Raw genomic sequence first — 24,293 nt, 5'->3', positions numbered from 1 at the left:
CCCAAGGGGTCAAAATAGACTACGCCCCTTTTTTTGGCGCATGCGCCTTTGGCGCGTGCATGATGTCGGCTCTTTAGCTTGACTACCGATATTTTTTGGCTCTTTACTTCTGACCGGTTGGCCACCCCTGCCCTAGTGGATGGTAGGGCATGAAATACCACCTGTTAGTACATGTCAACTCGAAAAAAGACCCCATGTTGTCCTTTCGACTATCTACCTAGCCATTGTCGACCTAATGCTTATGTCAACCTTCCAACCATGTAAACCTTAGCCTCGTCAACATATTTTATGTGTCGACCTAAGCCATGTCGATCTTCAGTGGTCGACCCAATGCATATATCGACCTTATATGTGTCGATCCAACCACCATATATTAAAATAAAATTGTATTTTAAGTTGTGTTTCACTTTACGTACTTTTAGTCTGGCAAATCATTTCCATATGAAGTACTGTGCAAAATACTTCTTAGTGGTATTCTTCACACATAATAAGAATAAAGATGTGTCCACTTACAACTTTCCTTTTTTGCTACATGTGGCACGACATACATAGCACGGCTAAGCTGCTTCTTAATGTGTAGTGATTGTATTGGTTCTATAAAAATATTTTTCCTCAGAAAATTTTGGAAAAGGTAGCAGATTAGGTAGGAAATTTTACGAAAAATCACAAGGCGTGGCATAGTCACAGAGTTCATGGCATGCCAAATCGAGCCATATGCAAGGACATAAGTACTAAAGGTGCAAGGAGTGCAGCTGCTGTGGGGTATAGAGCTGAGAGGTGCCAACTTACCTATCAAAGATGAGTGTTTAAAGCTAGCCATACATTAGAAACACCTGCTCACAGTCATGATTGTGTTCAAATTTTCCTTCATCTTCCGGCAGAATTGGTGGTTTTTGGACACACTATGTCCTACAATCCAGCTACTGCATTCAACCAAGGGGTCAGTGCTCGTTTCCAGGGGTTAATGCTCATTGCCAGGGGTTAATGCTCATTGCCAGGGGTTAATGCTCATTGCCAGGGTTAATGCTTGTTGCCAAGGGTTAATGCTTGTTGCCAAGGGTTAATGCTTGTTGCCAAGGGTTAATGCTCGTTGCCAGGGGTTAATGCTCATTGCCAGGGGATAATGCTCATTGCCAGGGGTTATTGCTCATTGCCATGGGTTAATGCTCATTGCCAGGGGTTAATGCTCATTGCCAAGGGTTAATGCTCATTGCCAGGGGTTAATGCTCATTGCCAGGGGTTAATGCTCATTGCCAAGGGGTCAATGCTCATTGCCAAGGAGTCATTTCTTGCCACTTGCCCGCCGCCGTCTTCTTCCCTCGCACCCCTCCGCCTTGGAGAAGAAAGATGCTAGAGGTCATATTTGACCTTTAGCGTCTGACAGGGAGCACAGCGCTGCAACATTACCTGGAAGTGCTGGGAGCGAATAGCGCTGTGCTCCCTGTCAGACGCTAGAGGTCAAATATGATCTCTAGCATATGTCTCCTCTGAGGCGGCAGCGGGCGGTGGAGTATGGAGGAAGGCTGTGGCGGGTGGAGGAGAGCAGGGGGAAGGAGGTGGAGCCATCAAACAACCGATTGCATGTGCTTAAAAGCACATGCAATCTGCTGACTGATCAGACATGCAGCACATCTGATTAGAGGACCAACCATTCAACCCGCGGGACCACGCAAAATCATGATTGTATGCACACAATCTGCATAAAATCCATGTTATAACCCCTTGAGATTGTACGCTTGGGTACAATCTTGTTCTGGTGTATGGGGCCTTAGGATACATTTTCCCGAGGTATACATAGGAACCCTTTTGCCAAACTTTTGCCTTGGGGCCTACAATATATCTAGTTATGTACCCGCTTACACAATGTGATATAAAATGAACAAAATAATTATTTTTGTTTAAGTAATGTGACTTGGGGCACTTTAATTTGTCCCAATATGAAGAGGTGCCACTATAGTTTTGCATTATATGAGTTTTGGGCTCTGTAGTGTAGCATAATATAAACTGGGGACTCTGTAATGTAGCATAAAATTGATTGGGGATACTGTATGTCAAAATGTGAATTGGGGACACTAAAATGCATATTGTGTAGGCAGACCTTCAATATGATATAATGTGAATTAGGGCAGTGCAGTCGTTCATAAAATAAACTGTTGCACTATTATTGGGCATAAAATTAACAATGTTGCAGAGATGTGTCTCTAGAAGCATTAAAGCCCATTCAACATTTTGTTTTGGGACCCACAAAGTACTGGCTATGCCACCCTGGCCATATGACTAGACTTAAAAAAAATAAGGGTATATGGACACATCTACATGTCAGGTAATGGATAAATTGCGTAATAATTTGCTTTCATTTTATTTTGATATTTAGGGTTCGGGATGTGGTCTCCCAAGGCTACTGCAAACCCTTTCGCTGTCGTCAGCAAAGCTTGTTCTTTTCCACAAGTTCTCTCAGGGATTTGGGAAAAATGTAGAGCTCTGGAGCAGGCCATCCAGAAGCTACTGTCGTCCGGGAACTTAGCTCCCATCCCTATGTCTCTGCGAGGCACAGGTTTTTGTGCCAGCCTCTTCTTCGTTCGGAAACCCAATGGGTCTTTCCATCCCATCCTAAATCTAAAGCAGCTCAACATATTTGTTAGGGTACCAAAGTTCTGGATGGAAACCTTGAGGTACATTGTACTGGCCCTACAACCAGGGGACTACAAGGCATCCCTGGACATCCAGGATATGTATCTGCATATCCCAAACAAACACAACGATTTCTGCGGTTTGCACTGCAGGATCGTCATTTACAGTTTCAGCTCTGCATTTTGGCCTATCATTGGCACCCAGGGTGTTGACGAAGGTCAAGACGGTAATGGGCAGCACACTTCACAATCAGGGAATCCGGATACTGCTGTATCTGGATAACCTGAGGATTCTGGCATAGTCACCGAGGTTCTCCAGGCACACTTGACTAAGGAGGTGGAGATCCTGGAACATCACGGCTGAATCATCTATTGGCCCAAGTCTTCCAAGCTTCCCGCCCAAACCATGGTTCATCTGGGGCCCTGTTGGACACAATCCATCAGCGGATCTATTTGCCAGAGGTACGCTGCAGGGCTCTGCAGTCCTGTGTTCAGCATCTCCTCTCCTGAAGGTGGGTCTCATTTGAGGCCTGCATGAGAGTCCTGGGCTCCATGGGGTCAGCATTCGACATGGCAGAGTATGAGCAATTCCACTCTTGCCCTCTTCAACAAGAGACCCTCGACAAGTGGTCAGGGTCGTACTCCTATCTACGAACACACCAGATTGTCTTGTCACCGGCAGTATGGATCTCTATATCCTGGTGGCTTCTTGATCAGAACCTCAGGGAGGGGAGACCATTTTGAATCCACCAGTGGAGTCTCCTCGCCACATACGCCAGTCTACGCAATTGGGGAGCGGTCACGTGTCAGAAATCTTTTCAGGGGCTGTGGAATTCACAGGAATCCCTGCTGTCTTTCAATGTCCTTGAACTGAGGGCAGTCCTGCAGGCTCTCCGACAGGCGGAGCCTTGGCTTCAAGGTCACCCTGTGCAGGTCCAGTCAGACAACGGGGGCTTATATTAACCATCAGGGTGACACTCTGAGTCGGGTGGCTATGGCGGAGGCCTCCCACATCTTTTGATGGGTGGAGGGCAAGATCCTGGCCTAGAAAAAAGTGGATTTTGAAAGATAACGTGGCGCTGGTATGATTTGGGGTTTGCCCGTCTTAGTATGCGAGGATCTAACCTACAGGCCTCTAAATAAATCTACAATGCATACGGGGTTATACTCAGATAATAGGCACTCCTTTCATGTACATAAGTTGGATATGAAAAATATTAAATATGAAAGAATAATTGTGAAGGATATAAAAATACTCTCCTTCCTATGGATGCTCCTTATCCCGATTAGGTAGGCTCTTGTTGGGGAATCCAACAAGAGCCTACCTAATCGGGATAAGGAGCATCCATACTAAAGGAAGGAGAGTATTTTTCATATCCAATTTATGTACATGAAAGGAGTGCCTATTATCTGAGTATAACCCCGTATGCATTGAAGATCCTGGCCTAATCTGCAATTTTTATTCCAGGGGTCCTTAATTGGAAGGCGGACTTTCTCAGCCATCAGACTCTGGATGGTCTCACGTCACAGTCTCCAGGTCACCCTGTACGGGTGCAGATCTCGAGACCCAGGGGCTTGCAGGGTCAACGCACTGTCAGCACCGTAGCCGTGCGCTCTGAGGTATGCCCCCCCATCTCGCTCCTCCTCAAAGTTCTTCACAAGTTAAAGGTGGAGGGGGACACTTTGATCCTGGTGGCCCCCGCATTGGCCCAGGAGGATCTGGTTCTCAAATCTGCAAGCCCTGTCCATGGCCCCTCAGATCTGTCTACCTCTATGGCCAGATCTTGTTAAGAGCCAAGGGCTTTAATTCAAGGGTAATATCAACTATGCTCAGGGCCCGTCAACCTTCTTCGGCTGATGCTTATCATAGCATCTGGCGAGCTTATATTTCCTGGTGTCGCTCTCATAGGTTTAATCCCAGGATTTACAGTTTTTCTAGGATTTTGTCCTTTCAGTAAAAGAATTTGGAGGCTACCTGACTTCCTCAAAGAAAGAGATCTAACAGGTAAGACATAAATCTTGTTTTATTCTTCGGGAGACGTCAGAGGCCAAAGGGCTTACAGTAGGATGTCCTAAAACCAGTATACTCTGGCCAAATGCTGAGTCCTGAGAGGCAAACGTGTCAAACACATAAAAGCGCAAAAAAAGCGCAAGAAAGTATTGGCGGATGACCGAGTTGCCGCCTTGCAAAGTTGCTCTGCTGTTGCACCACCCCTAACACCACCCCTAACAGCCCAATATGCACCCACAGACCTCGTAGAATGAGGTGCCCAAGTAAGCCTGCTTGATAGCAGACCTCAGCCATCGGGCAAGAGTCTGCATGGTAGCAGGCCAACCTGCTTTCCGTATTTTTTTGCGTGTGGCCGCTGAATGTGCTGCTAACATCTCTGTCTCAGAGGGAGACGCAATTTCTGACCCTGACCTCACTGCAGCAAAATTGGCCTCCATTACTGCAAATGTTCGCAACCAGGCAGAGGGAGGAAGACTTAGCCTCCACCTCACAGGCATCACAAAATATTGCTACCTCAGCACCATCTGGCTCACAACAGTTGGCTGCTGAAGTGATAGGCCATGCCACTACTGGATGTTCAGCGCCTACTCATCATGGTAGCCAGGAGTAGGCGCTGAAAAGAGATATGAAAAAAAAAAATAAGTTAAGGAGCACTTATCAGCCTTTTATCAAGTCAAATGCCAAAGCCAGGATTTTTGCATTTGAAGATGAGGAACTGGAAATCTTGGTACCCAAAGCACGGGAGAGGATTGAGTTTGGACCAAAGAATATGGGTGCAGCAGCCAAGGAGAAGCTTTGGAGGAACATCACAGAGGAAATCAATAAGGTGTCCCCACAGCACCTTGAATGGAGCAACATAAAGAGAAGGCAAGTATATACAATGGTGTGGAGACAAATACCAAAATAAAAAAAATATTATTTTCCTTTCAGAATGTGTGTAATGTCCTATTTATTCCCATCAGTTTTGTTAATCCATGTCATCCATGTGTGTCTACTAAGAAAATGTGTGAGCTTTGTGGGGTCATGAAATAATGGATTCCAACATTGTAAGAGGAGATGTGTGTAATGTGAGCACAACAGTGGTTGTGTTTGCATCCAACTATGAGAGTTGACACATGTTGACTATTTGTATTTGTGTGTAGTTTTGGGCAACATGACAGGGACACTTGTGTTACATTTATGGAAGGATGAGCGCTATTTTTGGTTGGAGGGGTAGTGGGGGTTGAAATATCGGTAAGAGCAAATAGTTTTGACAGAGAAGAGGAAAATGTAGAGAGTAGCTGTAGATATCGATGGTGAAATAAGAAAAGGTGTGTGTAAAAGAGATGTCTCTGTGTTATGTTGTTTATGCATATTTTAACATGTTTAAGAACCTCTGCGAAGGTTCTTCATTATGTCTTTCACCCATGTTTTCATGACATCTTATTAATAAAATGTATATTTAAAAAAAAAAGAAAAGGTGTGTGTGTGTGTGTGTGTGTGTGTGTATTTTATATATATATATATATATATATATATGTAGAAATGAAGCAGGCAGCGGCACTCGTAGGATTTTTCAAAACGTGTAATGAACACAACAGCCAAAAGCCAATGTTTCGGGGCTGGCACGCCCCTTTGTCAAGGTGTGGGTGAGTAACAAGAACATAATGGCGTGCTTACCTTAAATAGGGGTGAGTATTATGCCTTCATTCAATCAGAATCCTGCTGCTCCCTCCCTCCGGCGCGTCCGTGCCCGGAAGTCTTTGGCTGGAAATGCCTTATATTACCTGCCGCAATGTATCTCTTGGGTTATGCATTCCAGGCACCTAGCGTGTGGAGCGCAAGAGTCACCTAGGTGACTGCATGGTGATTGGGTGATGGGTTGGCCGATCCCTCCATACGGGTTGGAGCAGCATTCTGCGAATGAATGACAAGTGCACTGTGGTTAATGACATTAATACGTGACTGCAACTTATTAGTGCAGACGCACCGGCAGGAAGGAGCAGCAGGATTCTGATTGAATGAAGGCATAATACTCACCCCTATTGAAGGTAAGCACGCTATTATGTTCTTGTTACTCACCCACACCTTGACAAAGGGGCGTGCCAGCCCCGAAACGTTGGCTTTTGGGTGTTGTGTTCATTACACGTTTTGAAAAATCCTACGAGTGCCGCTGCCTGCTTAATTTCTACTTCATCTACTGATCCAGAGGGTACCGGGGTGGCTGCAACGTTGAAGGGAGTGCCGGGCCGCCACACACCTACCCTATATACATATATAGGGGTGTTTTCTGTCTTTTTTGGAATCAAACAAGATACTTCTGTCATATGAAATCGATGAAGTACAAGACAAAATCTTTTATCATTGTTTTTATGTGATTTTGTATTAAAATGACCAAACTGTAATATGACTCTGTAATTACTACAGCAATTGAGGTGGTGTGGATTCATATTAGTGGCGCACTCTCTTTCCGTTCTTTCCATTTCTTCCTCTTTCCCTCACTAACAGGGGGGATAAATTGAGTTGCTGCCAAAACGTATCGATAATAGCGCATTGAAAGGGTATCCATAAAATAAAAAACATTATAATGGTGAAAATAAAGTTAAATAAAATAAAGAATGAAAATAATATACCATAAGTTTACAGTGTTTTCACTCCTTGTGGAGTATTTTTGGAAAAGTCCGTGACCTGGCTCTTACCCTATCTTTAGTGGAGGATGGTGCGGGGTGCTGGCGGCAGTTGAAAGTTAGCCGCGTTCTATTTTTTCAGTCCGTTCGGCTCCAGTGTGGGGAGGAAGCCGAGGACTGTAGGAGGTGCTGGCGGCAGTTGGAGATAAGCCGCGTCTTCTCCTTTCGGTGCTCCCAGCGGTGACATCACTCCTTGGCCGCTGCTCATGCTTGGAAGTCAGGCGGGCAGGGAAGAGTCCACAGGGCAGGCTAATCAGTGCATTTTGTGTAAACGTACTTTTTCAACACTTGTGTAGCAGGTAGCAGATTTTGTGATGGTACATAAGAGCAGTTAAGAATACTGCTGCATTTGTGGTTTAAACCAATAAAAAATATAATAAAACGTGTATGGTGCATGGGTGGGTATTGTGTTCAGGTGCTTGTAGTTTAGCTATTGTGTGTGCTGAATACTGTATCGAATGTTTGGCAGCTAAGCTGTTGGCTTGCGAGACTTGAGACTTGCTTTTGTTTTGCGAATGTTTTTTTTTCCCGACCAACCAGCACTTGTAGTCACCAAAGTTGTGTACGCCCCTATTTGCGCCCAGTTTTTGCCCACTTTTTCTGACTGCACCCATACAAACACCAATGGGCGGCACGCCTCCTATGGTCGTGCTTGTTTGCAAGTGTATTTCTGCTCGCATGGGGATGAGCATGTTCGAACGCTCAACCCTGCACATGCGCACTGTGGATGTTACGCATGCATGATAATCACTAACACGCACTGAGTGCGAATTCTCGCCCGAGTGCCTATATGCATAAAAAGTCCAGTTGGAAATGTATAGTTCAGTGACCATCTTCATACTCATCTCCATCATTGGCCTCAAGACTCTAGTTGTATGTTGATTGGGTCCTCACTACTTACATTTAAGCTGTAATGTGTATTGAACTGTGGTGCTCTTTATTTATACTGTATTTTTGTTATTTATTCAATGTTATGCTAAGTTTTGTCTCCCTGTATTGTTCCTTTGTACGGCGCTGTGAAACACTTGTGGCGCTTTATAAATAAAATTATAATAATAATAATAGTTCTATGACCCACTTCACTGGAAGTCAGCAGATATTTACTTTACTAAAAAAATCTTAAAGAAATGGAATAGACAGAAGCAATATGTAATCCCAAGTGTTGAAGATGTCATTTGAGACTTGCTAGGCATTCTTGTTTGTCTGACTGCTTGAATAGATTAATGTTGATAGTTAAGGTGCCCATACACGGAGCAATAACTCAGTGATTTTTGAACTATATCGCATCGCACTCAAATCGCATGCGATTTGTGTCCGATGCAATGTAATGGGTACCTAGTTCAAAAAGCACGGGCTGCACAGACTTTTTATGCTGTGCGATAAGATGCCAGCGGGAGCGTGCATTGCGTCGCACGGCACCCTCGCACCATGTATGGGCACCTTTAGTTTATAACTGTAGTTCCACATGTGAATTGGTTTTCTATCTATGCTTTAAACAGTACACTATATCAGTAAAAGAATAATAATCATTTTTTATTTATAATATTTAAGGTATCTGGGAAAGAAACAGTGTCCAATCAATAAAAAGTCAATAAGAAAATATATGAAAAAAAGCCAAAAGAGCAGTCTACGGGAAATCATATTAGAACCTAATTTCAAAAGAAGTTCTCTGGAAGAGTCCACGACAATAGTAAGTTCTGTATTGTACTAAAATATTTCCTTACGACTTTTTCTTTGCATATCAATTCAGCTTTTGGACTACATTAGACTTAATAGGTCAGTGACCACCCTTAGTTTAAAGTCATTAAAAAAATTTACAGTATAGAAAGTAAGATAAGAATGGAGACAGAGATAAAAGATATTTGGGCCAGAGATGAGAGAGAGGGACATGGGAGGTTGAAGGGGCACAGAGATGAGAGATGGTAGACAGGTAGCTGCAGGGTGACAGAGCTTTTGAAAACTGTAGGTTTAAGCAGCTAGTACCTTTCAGATACCTAAGTATGTATTTTGCAACAGTCCAATGCTTGTGTAATGTTTGGACGTGTGCCAACACTTGTATAAATTACAGTTCCAATCAGTGGCGTAACTATAGTCCCGCAGCCCCCGCGGTGGCGGGGAGGCGCTAAGAAGGTGTGGGCGGGGGGGTCTGTGGGACTATAGTTACCTGCTGCTGTCCGCCTGCCGGCGCTTCTGGGTGCGGGGAGCCGGGCGGCTGGCTACTCCTGTGCCGGGTTTACCAGCTAGCTGTCAGTGTGGCCAGGCCGCTCCCCCTGCTGCTGCCGGCCGCTGGGTAGGTGAGACGCGGCTCCTACTTCTAAAAATGCTCCCAACATTGTCTGCCAGCGACGCGCACCCCGCCCACTGCTACCTCCTGCCACTGGCGCTTCTGTCGAGTCCCGGGCCGGCTCCGGCTGCTAACAGAAAGTGACACACGGAAAATGGCTGCCCCCATACCTCAAAAGCTGTCCGCATTATGGGGGCAGCCATTTTCCGAGTGTCACTTTTTATTAGCAGCCGGAGCCAGGAGAGCCGGGGACCCGTCAGAAGCGCCAGCGCTAGGAGGTACCGTACCGGCCTGCAGGGGGTGGTGGGGGTAGAGCTTGTTAACTCTCTTTGGGGGGGGGCGCTGCCTAAATATTTGGCAAGGGGGGGCGAAAAATTTGTAGTTACGCCACTGGTTCCAATATCATTTTGATAAGGAACTTTGCTCATTTCCTCTTTTACTGCCTCTGATGTTACACACATAGCATTTTTTATAATTGTACTTTTGTTAATTGGTATACTGACAGGTTTGGGTCCACCATATTAAATTCTTTAAAAAATTGCCCCAATGTATCCTTGTTGACCAATAGTAACAGCCCCAGCATAACATTTTGCACAATCCTCAAACCCAGCAGTTGGTGATATTTTGAACTTGTTACTTAGCAACAATTTCATCTCCCCTATTTACAGATGGAGCCATGCTCATCCATTGCGCCAGCACGCCTAGGCGAGTGGTTTGGTGCACCATTTTTGTAGCGCACTCAGACACACCAAGGTGCATTGAGGCACGCCACACAATATCCATGCAATACACATCGCCACCGCTGGGTGGGTAATGGTCCACTAATCCAGTAGCGGATTGATATACAGATGGAACCGGGCCATTCGCCAAAAATGGGACAAGCTTGTATGTAAGACGCTGTGCATCTCATTCTCAGCAGTACAATACAAGCTCAGGCAAATGGGCTGTTTAATATCTAAGCCTCCTAGGCAAATAATTTCATAAACATAGCGTTCTGCAGTTCCCGTAGCTGATGCTAAATGCTGTGGGCTGAATACTGTAAACACAAATGCAGAACGGGACACTCTTGTGTTTGAGATGCGTGTGCGTCTCATTCTCGGCAAACAGTGCTATGGCTCCATCTGCATGCGGTTCCTGTAACCAATGCAGCATACAGTAAGCATAACTGATGGCATGAGAAAACTCTTTTCATAGACACATGAGCACATGTCGGTATCACCAGGTGTTGTAGGCTAGAGAATAAGTGTGTGCCACTCCATGCTGGGGACCCGGGTTCGATTCTTAGAGTGAGTTGTTTTTTTATGGGAGGGGGGGGGGGGTGTGTGGGCATTTAGGAAAGTTATATTTAATATAACTAGGCACACAAAATATCCTGTTTTACTAAAAACCTTTCCGTGCGTCTCCATGCACATGATCGACCGCATACTGTTTAATGTACTGTGCAGGACTCATGCTTTCTCTATAGCGCCTTTTCCCAGCCAGACCGGCTGAATGCTATATCAGCCCTTCCTTTGTATTCATGCCAATCTCTTTCTCTGTGAAAAGAGCAGTCTCCTAGACACAATTGAATGGAAATGGCTGCTTACAGCTTCTTTGCCCCAGAATGCATTGCTAAGCTAGCTACAGCGGGTTAGGAGGGTCAAAATACCTTTACTGGAAGTAAGATCCGTTCTGACCACTGAAAGGAGTTGAATATGCAAATCAAGGTACTTGTGTATTATCACGGCGCCCATCGGGTCGCATCGTATACCACTAATTAAGGTATCCGATGGGGCCGATTTCAGGCTTTTAAGAGCCGACTATACAATTTTTTCATCTCGTCGCATCGTATGCCATTACAATGGCATGCGATGTGATGCAACGCGATTTCCCATAGAGTCCTATGTTAAATGCCCCGCAGACCCGATTTTTTATTGTACACCCACCCTGATGGGTAATTACTATGTGAAATGCCCCCCAATGTTAACGCCACCCCAGTATCAACGCCAACCTGAAGCGTGGCGAGCGCAGCGGTACGCGTCCTCCGACCTTTTCATACCCCCACTATCCACGTCGGCGTGGAGTTGATTTTACATAGTGTGGCGAGCACACACAGAATACGAGCCCGAAGTGTGGCGAGCGGACGCGCATTACTTCACATGTATTCCGTGGTCCCTCGCCACGCTTCGGGCACGCTGCGCTCACCACACTATATAGAATCAACTCCACGCCGACGTGGATATTGGGGGTATGAAAAGGTCGTGTGGGAGTATGATATGATCGTATGCGATACGACCGTTTTTTTGGTCATACAATGCCCTACGATGGAAATTGTGGGCGCCGTGATAATACACAAGTACCCAAATCAATGTTAAAAACAAAAACAAATAAGTTCAACAGAAACCTTTACTGAAAGGCATGACAATTAGGGGGTAATTCAACACTGCTCGCTAAGCAGTGGTTGTTTGCAGCTAAGCGAGCGGCTTGACGCTGCCCAGCCGAAGGCCCCCCCAGCGCTGCTGAATCCCCTCGGTAACATGCGAGTGGATGTAAGCGAACACATCCCCTGGTGGAGACAAAGGTATTTTTAAATGCAGAGGGTACAGTGACCAATAAGATGGAGAGATTGAAGATGGACACGATGGGAATAGGCAACAGGAGAAAGGTAACAAAGGGGGTAGGAGGGGATAGAGTTAAGGGGGGAGTTGGAAGAGAGGGTGGACTGGATTAGGGCCTTCACTTTATCTCCAGATACCGAGGCAAAAGTAGCCAGAGTTGGTAAAATGGGTAGAAGCAGACTGGGAAAAAAAAGTCATGGAGTGCTGTGGGTCTTGTGGGATGTGATGTCATGATATACTGTATGAATTCAATTTGACTTGTGAAGTGGGTGGTAAAGTCAAGGGCAGGGAGTGAGAAGGGAATTAATAGTAGTACAGAGATGTTGGAGGATTGGGAGGACATAAGAGTCTTGAAGCAAGACCATCAATTTAAAATTGAGTCTGCCTTGGAGTGCAATTTCCTCCACTGTCGCTCGGCAGTCCAAATTACAAGTTGAGTATCCCCTATCCGAAATGCTTGGGACCATGATTATTTCGGATAAGAGATTTTTCAGTTTTTTTGAAAAATTTTTTTTAACATACTTACCTGGTTCTACGGCGACCTTCAGGATCTTCTTCAGTGGTCCCAGGGGTGCATTGCGTGAGTTTGCAGGTGCGCAATGCACCCCTGGGACCGGAGATGCCGCAGAAGAGGATCCTGAAGCCCACCGTGGATGACGGGGGAAGTAGTAAGTATCAAAGAAGCTGCAGAAAAAAAAAAACACAAAATATTCTGAAAAACCATGGTTTTGAGCCCGCGAGGGGCGGCGGTACGCGTCCTCCGACCTTTTCATACCCCCACTATCCACGTCGGCGTGGAGTTGAGAATAGAAAGTGTGGCGAGCCACCAAGCCCGAAGCGTGGCAAGGGGACGCGGATACCAGTGAAGCCCACGAGGGGACGCGGATACCTGTGAAGGTATCCGCGTCCTCTCGCGGGGCTCGCCAAGCTTCGGGCTCGGTTACTCGCTGCGCTCGCCACACTTTCTATTCTCAACTCCATGCTGACGTGGATAGTAGGGGTATGAAAAGGTCGTAGGACGCGTACCGCCGCCCCTCGCGGTCTCGCTGTGCTCGCCACGCTTCGGGTTCACGTTTATACTTGGGGGGTGGCGTGGGGGTGCATTTAAGCATTGTAAGCACCCATTAGGATGCTTATACAATTTATAATCGCATCTCATCGCATTGTATGGCATTGTATGCCATATACAATGGCATACAATTTTAAAATTGTATGCCATTGGACAATATCATTCGATATCGCGTCGCATCGCATGCGATATGGTCTGCGATGCGATGGGCGCCGTGCTAGTACACAAGTACCGGATACTCAACCTGTATTACATTTAAAAAGAAATGTATGTGTAATGTTGCTTTATTTGCTTGTCTTCGGAAATCTAGACATCAGCAGATATTGAGAAATGCTTTGTGCGAATGAGAGAGGATTTTATTCAGCATCTTCTACAGCTCCATGACAAGAGGTAAGGAAACAGAGATATGCCCATGAAATGAAAGCTATCTAGCATGTGCGCTATATAACATAACCTCTTGCAGCCAGGGCGGCCAAGAGGTATGCCGGGCCCCGGTAAATGCTTAGGGGTGTGGCCTACATGCTGTAGGTGTGTAAATGGTGTGTGTTGCGCAATTAATGGCGGCTGGCACCGGGTTTTGTCAAGAACCCAAGAATATTAATAGTAAAAAAGAAAATGGAGGTGTGCCAGCGCCTGCTGTCTCAATAATTCACTACACGGTTCTCTATAATAATAGTTTAATAAAAAATGAATATAAAATACATACAATTACACATATATGAAATATAAAAAATAATAAAAGAATATTTATCTCGTATTTTGTGAATCAATATAGCTATATCTCTCGCTTAGAGGTATATGTAGCAACAGTCCCGTAATTGGGATGATAAATTGTAGCTGACGAATATATTACCATCCAATGGCTCTGGTTGTTTGGTAGCCAGGAGTGCTGTGACGATTGTGGTTCTAGTTGCCTTATGATTTCAAAGGCTCAAGGGTCCCAGATAGGCAGTCCTCCTCTCCTTGGATAATTAGGGATGTTGTTGTAACCCAAACGTGGAATAACCAAGTATTTTTCAAGGGGACGTCTCGGGATGATGATGAACCAGATCACTTTTGTTTAGTGGATGTAGTCAGCAATGATGGAATGCTCAACGCGTTTCCCCGGAACCTCCGGCTTCCTCAGGAGCAAGTGTGATTGTAGGACAGTTTGTCCTGGGTATATATACCTGCATTGCTATTTGATTCACTGATTCACATGTGAGATGATTAAAACCAATAAACACAAATGCTAAGAGAACCGTGTGTACTTTAACAATTAAATATATTTTGTATTGACAGGAGGCAATCTATAACTTTATATACATAATATTTGTAGATCTCATGATTATAAGACACTATTTTTAATGACATATATCAGTATCCCGATCATTTGACCCAGAAATTGGCTGTGCATCATATTAACCGTTTATAGAGCACTAATAAAGGCTTATAGAGAGCTGTACCTTACATCGGGCCAAGGTGGAGGGACCATGCTGGCAGGGTACAGAAGTCCAGCGCCTCCGCCAATCGCCGATTGCTGGTATTGGCGATATTGGCAGAAGACGTGTCCATCCTCCCCTTGCTGCGTCCATTGTGCTGCTAGGCAACGCTCGGTCGCGTGATGTCACGTGACACGGACATGCCGTGCAGCTCAGATAACATCCCAGGACACCCACGTCTCGCCCGGATGTACGTCAGGCGCCGCGCGCCTGTGCAACGCGGCCTGTACCTGATGTCACAGGGTTCTACGTATGTGTCCAGCTGAATGTTTTCTGCGTCATCAGGACGACGCCCAAAGGACTGGTTGCCATAGTGGCATACCTAACTGATCCGCCCACCGGCCCGATGATTGGACACAGACCAATGATTCTGCATATTGCAGATACTTTTAATAGAAACATATATCTAAAACAAATCATAGTCTAACTGACAGTGTAGTGAATTATTGAGACAGCAGGCGTTGGCACACCTCCATTTTCTTTTTTGCTGTAGGTGTGTGCTGCTGCTGCTGCCTGGAAGGGAGGTCTAGGGCCCTCATTGGGCCCCTCCAGCAAGCCCGGAGACGGGTAATTAGTACCCCCCCCCCCACTCTGTGGCCCTGCTTGCACCCTCAGTGTAATAGCACCATCACACTATGGAATACAGCAACCAGTCACAAATTACTTAAAACATATACACACTCTGTTTCCATATTCATTTTCATTACATTAACACTGCGGTGATTGATTATTTAGACGCAGTGAAGATTTATTTGCGTGTGCACGCCCCTTGCGTGGCGGGGGCTAGTGATAGAATCGCCAGCCCCTGCAAAGATGGAGCCTGCTCCATCTGTATGTTTGTGAGCACTTGTAAGTACAATCTCTACTATGTGTTATGTAGATTACAGACTGTTATACCCTGGGTACATTCACATTTGGCAGCCTTAATGCAATAAATGTTTGTCTTCAGGTTTAAAGCCTTTCATGGAAAACTTTGGTTGCCTCAGAGAAATGACAGGAAGTCTTCAAAAGCATCTTCAAGAATTTGGCAGCAGTTGATGTCACACATAAAATCATTGTTGAGAGACAGAGATTGGGATAATCAAAGACACACATTTGAGAGACTGATATCAATGGTAACTATGTTTCAATTATATAGCAGCACTTGCGGTACTTATGTAATATCTGGACTCCCGTTTTTCTTATGAGACCGCGTCCCCTCGCGGGGCTCGCTGCTCTCACCACTCTTCGGGCAGGGTGGCTCGCTGCGCTCGCCACACTATATAAAATCAACTCCATGCGTAGTTGGATAGTAGGGGTATAAAAAAATGGGGTGCATTTAACATGGGAGTCCAGATAATACATAAGTACCGCACTTGCTTCTATATTATCTATGCCTAAATGATGTAAATATGATTATTTTGTTCAATTTATTTAATTATACTATAGCTATAGCTTTAGTATTATCAATCCCAGTTGTATTACCATAGCCATTAGTTTGCATAGCATAGCCATCGAGCTAGGATACACCATTGAGGGGGTGCTTTAATGTACCAAGCATGAGCTTAGAAGGGAGGCCCACAGCGCACTGATGATCCTGCAGGAGGCGCCAGCCTGTGACTATGAAGCCATTTACTGCTGGAATCACTGGTGCCTTTGACCCGCCCTTCCCAAGGTTCATCTCCTTTGCTCCATAACTCTTCAAGTGTGCCTCTTCCTCGTCTCTCCCCAAGTGTGCTTCTTCCTCGTCTCTCCCCAAGTGTGCATCTGCCCCTAGTATTCATCTGCGCCCATCTTCCTCCAATTTGTCGCTGATACCCCTATGTAAGTGTACTTCTGATACCCCTCTATATATGTGCCTATGACCCCACCTCCCTTATTGTTCCTTTAACACCCCTTCCGCAAGTGTGACTCTAAATGGGCGTGTGTCGCATACCTTTTGTAGTGTGCCTCTGACCTCCCCTGCCCAAGTGTACATCTGCTCCATCTCTCCACAAATGTGTTATCTCCCCAGATGTACATCGGTTCCCATATCTCACCAAGGACCGTATTCTGGTTCGGTCGGCCAAACGTGGGTACATTCCGTATCACCGTACGTTTCCCGTACGCGGACGGTGAGCGAAAGTCCACCCACAAAACATACGCATACGGACGGTCACAAACACCGACAAAGGGGAGTGGCATATACTTGAGCGTACGCCACCCTATAAGGACGGATCTCCTCTTAGACACTGACAACTGGCGTACAACAGAGCGTACGCCATCGTATACGGACGGGTCTCGTCCGTTTTCACACCGACATCTTATGGCTATCGTAGCGTTCGCCACCTTGCACGGACGGGTCTCGCCTGTTTTCAATGGGAAACTCAGCGTATGTCACCGAACTTGAGAGTGAGCATACGTCCGTGCATGCTGGCATACCCTTCACATATATGGCCCTGCTAATCTAGCCTTTCAACTATGATTAAGACAATTAAAAGAATTATTCTAATTGTTAATCAATTATTGTTTTCTATTACCTCAATTGTCTACCTTAATGAACAGCCTAAAAATAATAAATTTTAACCCTCCATGTATATTTATTATGTTCTAATGTTGCATTTTAATCACTATCTATGCTTTAATCACATTGCTGTTAGTTTAAAAAAAGTTATGTTGGTGTTTGTGTATATGTACTACAGTTAATTATGTCCATAATTAGTTTGTACAAAATGTTTAACATTTATACCTACCCTGATGTTATGTGTGATGTGTTATGTGTAAATCATGCCTTAACTAAAATGAAACCAACCTTTACATGTAGAGAAGTATAGAAAGATAAGCTTCCAATGTGTTTGAGTGCTGTGTGTGGCTTGCAGGTAGTGAAATCATGGTTTGGACTTAATAGACTGCAGCATTGCTTATTACATTCAGGTGTATGTGTTTGAGTAGTAATCAGCGTAAATTAGCAGACCCAGGCGTCCGCTCTCATGCGGAATCTGTAGGGGTGGTCTGAGGTATCGTTGGCGTCCGCCTGTTTTCTGTCCGAAATGCACGGTGCTTTCGCCGATCGAGCGGTAGTAGCACCGTACATTTTTGGAGCACACCCCCGTGTACGCCCATGTTTACGCCCACTTTTCCTCATTATTTCGGCCGCTCCCCTCAACACGCCCCTATGCCGCCCACAATGACCGTACAGGTTTTTTTGCACGGAAAGACTGTGAGCGGTGTGAAGTCGCTGCGCCTGCGCATTGCGAAAGGTACGCATGCGCAGATCAAAAAAAACCTGGTACGTCCGCGTACGGCCCCACCGCACCAACCAGAATAACCCCCCAAGTGTGCTACTTTCCCCAACCCACCCAAAGTGTGCCTCTACTCCCAACCTTACCCAAGTGGACCTTTGCTCCATTATTTCCCAAATGTGTCTTTGCCCCATCACTCACTAAGGGGGTTATTCTGATTCACTCTGAAAGGCACAATCACTCTCTAATGTATAAAACCATGTGCATTGCAGGTGGGGCTGATGTAACATGTGCAGATAGAGTTAGATTTTACTTCAAACTGATATTTATATTGCAGTGTAGAAATAAAGCAGCCAGTATTTACTCTGCACAAAAACAAAATAACTCACCCAAATCTAACTCTCTCTGCACATGTTACATCAACCCCACCTGCAGTGCATATGGTTTTGTCAATTAGAGAGTGATTGTGCCTTTCCGAGTGAATCAGAATAACCCCCTAAGTGTGCCTCTGCTCCCATATCTCTCCAAGGGCAAAATGCAATAGGGTGCAATTTTTTTGCTTGCAAAAAAAATCACACCAAATCGCACCTTTTAAAAAATCGCATTTTTTGGTGCGAATTCACATATATATAATGAGATGCGAATTTGCGGCAAAAAAAGTGCGATATGGTGCGATTTCGGGCGATTCATAGTCATGAAAATGTGCGCATTTTCAGTCATGAAAATGTACACATTTTAAAACATGCGATTTTGTGTAAAAAAAAATGGGAAAAAAACGGGGTCCCGATCCTGGTTTCATAAAATCACAGGGACAAACAAGTTGGGGCTCCCTGGATTTTATAAAACCAACACCAGGCTCAAGGGAAGATGAAGATAACAATCACTCCTACCTTTTAAGCTCGCTGCCTAGGTGTTATCCTTGACTCAGAACTTTCGGTACTTGTTTCCTAGCACGGCATGTAAAATGCCCCAAAACCCCCCATTTTAATAGAAACCCCCCCTCATGTTTGAAATGCCCCCCCCCCCCATTGTTAACGCCACCCCACTATTGACGCCAACCCGAGGGGTGGCGGTACGCGTCCTCCGACCTTTTCATACCCCCACTATCCACGTCGGCGTGGAGATGATTTTATAAAGTGTGGCGAGCCACCGAGCCCGAAGCGTGGCGAGCGGACGCGCATAACTTCACAGGTATACGCATCCCCACGCGGGGCTCGCTGCGCTCGCAACACTTCGGGCTCCGTGGCTCGCTGCGCTTGCCACACTTTATGAAGTCAACTCCACGCCGACGTGGATAGTGGGGGTATGAAAAGGTCGGAGGACGCGTGCTGCCAGTAGCGCACGCACGGGGGTTTCTGAGTACCCAGAAACACCCCCCAGGAATCTGAGGACCCTAGTCTGAAAGCTGACTGTCCCCTCTTTCCATAGGTACAATAATTTTAAAAATCGGCCGTGGGGAACCGGAGTTATCCGACTTTAAAGCAGTGGTCCCCATCCAAGCCTGTTAATTGCTCTTCCCAGATATTTCAGTTTCTGTCTGACTTAGAGTTTTTCTGAGGGTATATTCCAAAAGCTGGGACTCTCCCCCTTTGAGAAACACTAGAAGCTGGTCTCTACTTTGCCCAGAACCAGAAATATCAGCCTTCTAGTAGCTGGTTACTGCTCCAGCTCCACACACCTGGTATGTAGTTTTATATTCTCGTTGGCAAATTGCTCTGCCTCCTGAACTCTGATCCCCTAGTCCCCAATACCGTTTGGTAGGTGGGATTCTCATTAAAAGCTAAGAAATCTATTTCCGGGAACTGGAGATATCTGCAGTCAAGCAAGCTGTCCTCCCACCAGAAAATTATGAATAATAAGCCCACCCCACTATACTATACACCCCTCCTCTGCGTATTAAACATCCTCTACCACCCTGGAAGTTATGTATTGGGACCCCTTCATTCAGCCCAATGCCCCCTTTTCCCACCCCATCTCCCACCATCTGTACAGTAAAGGGGTAATTAGTGGAAATTACTGAGCCCTACATGCTGAGCGGTTGATATAATACCCCCTACCATCAGCGGGACATCAAAGCTTCCGCTCATAGCACCTCCCAACCCTACCGCTGGAGGATAGGTAGGGGCCCCAATACATTGCTATACCCAGGGGTCTACTCTGCTGTTATGTATATATATATATATATATATATATATATATATATTATTAGTTATATACATTTGGTCTATCTATAATACTTTAACTGACCCGGCATATACTGGGTCACCTAAGTGTCCATCTTCGTGCTTTGCTCCGCCCCTCTGGAAACCCCCTTCTGAAAATCCTGCGTTTGCCCCTGCGTACCGCCGCCCCTCGCGGGCTCGCTGCGCTCGCCACGCTTCGGGTTTACGTCAATAGTGGGGTGGCGTTAATAATGACGGGGGGCATTAAGCATACGTAGTTACCTTAACTTAAGGTATGCAATCAAGTACGACGGGCGCCGTGCTAGGAAACAAGTGCCCAAAATTCTTTTACTTACACACAAAGCCATAAACCAAACTACACCAAACATACATATCTTCTCTTATCTCAAAATATCATCCAACACGACCTCTACACTCCTCCCAAGATCTGCGTCTCTCATTCACACTCATTACTCGCTCCCATTCCTGACTGCAGGACTTTCTTCGGTCTGCACCCACTCTGTGGAATGCCCTCCCAAGCACAATAAGACTCTCCTCCAGTCTCCAAACCTATAAGCGTTCCCCAAAAACTCATCTCTTCAGGCAAGCTTATCAAATTCCAGAACCAGTCATAGAACCTTGCATTCTGGTGGAATTGATGCAATAAAGAATACAGTATCTATCCTTATGTATCAATGCCTATTTCCCTATAGATTGAAAGCTTGCGAGCAGGGCCCTCCTACATTTTACTGTCTGTAAATACCCTGTTTGTTGTATCACTGTCTCCTTTGTAAAGCGCAATGGAATATGCTGCGCTGTATAAGAAATTGTTAATAAATAAAATAAATAAATAAGGGCCAGTCCTGGTTCCCAAAATAAGGGAGACAAAATTACTATTGGTCCCCCCTATTTCAAGAACCAGCACCAGGCCCAACCAGCCAGCAGGGTAATGCCACAGCCTGGGGGAGACTTTTTATACAAGTCCTCTGGCCAAAGCATTCACCCCCTGACCGGTCAGCATGGGCAGGGGTCCTGGGGGAGTGCCCCCCCCCTCCAGAACTTACCTGCCCATGCTGAAGCCCGGGGCTGTCCTCGATGCCCCTGGGCGGTGGGCATCGAGCTGATGATTGTGTAAAAAATAGAAAAACTATTGTGTATTGCTGGGGAACTATGAGTCCCAGCAAGCCTGCACCACATGCAGGGACTTGGAGAACCACAAGTTCCAGCATGTGGGGCAATAAAGGGCCTGCTTGGATTTGTAGTCCCACAGTAGCACAAATAGTTAAATAGATACACACACACACACTTACAGTAAAACATTTTTCACACAGAGCCCATTCATCCATACTTACCTATGTTGATAGAAGATCGGTCCCCTTGTCCTGTAGAATCCACTGGGGTACCTGTGGATAGAATCAAACTCACCAGCCGCCTTCAGCGCTTCTCCAGGAGCCCTGCAACACTCTAATCATGTCCTGTTTACATCTGGGGCTCCGCCCCCAGACTGGGACTTAGGCCCGCCAACCAGCCAATGATGGTCCGGGAAAACCCCCATACCAAAAATCGCACCCTATTACATGTGCGAGTTAGATGCTTTCCAATGGGAAAACATCTGGATGCGAATTGAAGTGTGACTAAAAATCGGCACTTCAAAATGTGCAAATTCGTGGCAAAAAGTGTGATTTTTGCCCGCGAATCGCGCCCTATTGCATGTGCGATTTTTGAAAAACGTGCAAATTCGGCTGTTTTTACCCAAAAATCGCACATGTCTAAAATATCCCACCCTATTACAGTTCGCCCCAAGTGTGCTTCTGAAACCCCTCCACACAGTGCCGATGCAAGGCGCCGGAGCGCCCCAGGCGGGGGGGGCGCTCCAGCGCTCACCCGCTCCACGGTGGGGGGGTGGGGAGGAATACGGCCGGCGCGCTGATCTGGGGGGGGAGGGATACGGCCGTCGTGCTGTTCCCTCCAGTGCATATATAATTACTCACCCGGGTCTAGCTCATCGGGCGGGAGGGAGAGCTGGAAGTCTGGCTTAGCGGGCAGGAGGGAGGCCTCGCAGTTCAGTCCCGGCGCAGTGTGACTGACATCTTCTTCCACCCGCACTGTGTACAGCCGCTCAGCCGGGCAGCGCTGAGCACTTGGCTCACCCTCAGACGCTGCCCGGCTGAGCGGCTGTACACGGTGCGGGTGGGGGAAGATGTCAGTTAACATGCATCGGGACTGAACTGCACACAGCGCAGCGAGCCCTCCCTCCTGCCCGCTAATCCAGACCTCCAGCTCTCCCTCCTGCCCTGCTCCCAACTACCGTCCCCCAGCGGCCGGCGCCCTAGGCAAATGCCTAACACTGCCTAGTGGTGGCGCCGGCCCTGCCTCCACAAATATGCCCCAGCCTTCATCTCTTCACAAATGTGCCTCTACACCTATCCCTCCCAATTATGTTCCTCTCACATCCATCCATAATTGTGCTTCTGCCCACATGACTCCAAAAGTGTGCCTCTGATGTGCTTCTGCTTCCCCTCACCAAGGGGTTTATTCTAGTTCATTCTTTCTGACAAAATCCTTCTTAGATGGACAAAACCATGTGCACTGCATGGGGGGCAGATGTAACATGTGCAGAGAGAATTAGATTTGGGTGGTTTTTTTTGTTTCTGTGCAGGGAAAATACTGACTGCATGATTTTACACTGCAATATAGATCTCACTTTGAAGAAAAACCCCACCCAAATCTAATTCTCTCTGCACAAGTTACATCTGCCCCACCCGCAGTGCACATGGTTTTGTCCATCTAAGAAGGATTTTGTCAGAAAGAATGAACTAGAATAACCCCCTAAGTGTGATTCTGACCCTACCCCAATGTGTCTGTGACTTTTAAACCCTTACCGAATATGCCTCTGCCTGGGAAGGAGTTAATCTGACCAATCCTACCTTTGTGTACCTCTGTTTCTCACCGAGGGGTGAAATGTAATAGGATGAGAGATTCAGAAAGTGAGAGATTTGGTAAGAAATCTCCAGTTTTTTTAATTTTGATGTTCGGAATGATGATATTCAGATTGAGCATGGCGCATGCAATGAGAGCTGAGGTTCATGCTGTGCACATTAGGACATGTATGTCCCACATCGGCAATTACTCGCAGACATGCGTGATGACCTAATTAATACTAGGCCACAATTTTATGATACTGCATATGTGTGTGTCATGTGGGGGAGGCTTGACTGTGCATGTGCAAATCCCTGGGTTCTATAAACGGGTGTGGATCATTTTATCATTAGTCATTAGGTCGACACCGTTGAGTCGACAGGTGGCAATGTCGACATGGGTGAAGATCGACAAGGTGTCTAGGTCGACTTTGGACAAGGTCGACATGGGTTTAGGTTGACACATGCGTTAGGTCGACATGGGTTATGTCGGCAGGCCGACATGTTTTTTTTCACAGTTTTTTTACCCGAATGTCGACACAGTTGGAAGTGAACCGCAGCCCCTCGCATTCGGGCATGGTGCCTTGCTGCGCTCGGCACACTATTTTATTCTCACACCACGCCCTAGTGGATGGTAGGGCATGAAATACCGCCTGTCGGCACATGTCGGCTCAAAAAACAGTGAAAAAACCCATGTCGACCTAACCCATGTCGACCTAACGCATATGTTGACCTAAACCCATGTCGACATTGTCCCATGTCGACATTCACCCATGTTTACCTAGAACCCTGTCGACCATTGCCATCTGTCGACCCAACGGTGTCGACCAAATGACTGTCGACCTAAGTGCTGTCGACAATACGACCGTATCCCCTAGAAACTGCAGTAAATAGAAGACAGCTGGGGCTGATGATAAGGCAGGAAGTGCCAGCTCTCTGCTAATTGCAGCTAAGACTGACAGTCTCGGAGGTCCCAATGGGACTAGTACTGTGGGTGACTGGGTATGTGGTCACTGGGTAAAAAGTATCTAGGTCAACAGTCACTCGGTTGACCACTACAGTACAGTAAAACAGGGGAAGTGGATCTCCACAGCGCTATTCCCAGGATATATTCTCAATTGAAAGTCTCGTCCACAATGCTTTCCAGGACACAGGGGAAGAGAAAGAGAATTTCTATGTTAGACAGTCTATTAGGTATTTCTTCAATTTCACAAGGCGACTCCCCGACCCAACTCACCTAGATAAACTAGGAGATTTTCCCATAAAGGTTTCTTT

The 24,293-nt window shown here is 46.1% G+C and overlaps 1 protein-coding gene across 2 annotated transcripts in view; it reads left to right on the top strand.

The window, feature by feature from the left end:
- The window catches only part of LOC146042532 (uncharacterized), a 386,937-nt gene that overhangs the window by 355,206 nt on the left and 7,438 nt on the right, over nt 1–24,293 (top strand). For both annotated transcript variants that reach the window (XM_083162688.1, XM_083162613.1), the window contains 3 exons: nt 8,859–8,997; nt 13,568–13,647; nt 15,688–15,853. In XM_083162688.1, coding sequence (XP_083018814.1) covers nt 8,859–8,997; nt 13,568–13,647; nt 15,688–15,853 — 385 coding nt within the window. The remainder of the gene's footprint in view (nt 1–8,858; nt 8,998–13,567; nt 13,648–15,687; nt 15,854–24,293) is intronic.

The sequence above is a fragment of the Crinia signifera genome, chromosome 1, assembly GCF_055691185.1.
Source record: "Crinia signifera chromosome 1, ASM5569118v1, whole genome shotgun sequence".
Classification (NCBI taxonomy): Eukaryota; Metazoa; Chordata; class Amphibia; order Anura; family Myobatrachidae; genus Crinia; species Crinia signifera.
The sequence above is the reverse complement of the archived record's forward strand: the minus strand, read 5'-3'. Positions and strand labels throughout refer to the sequence as shown.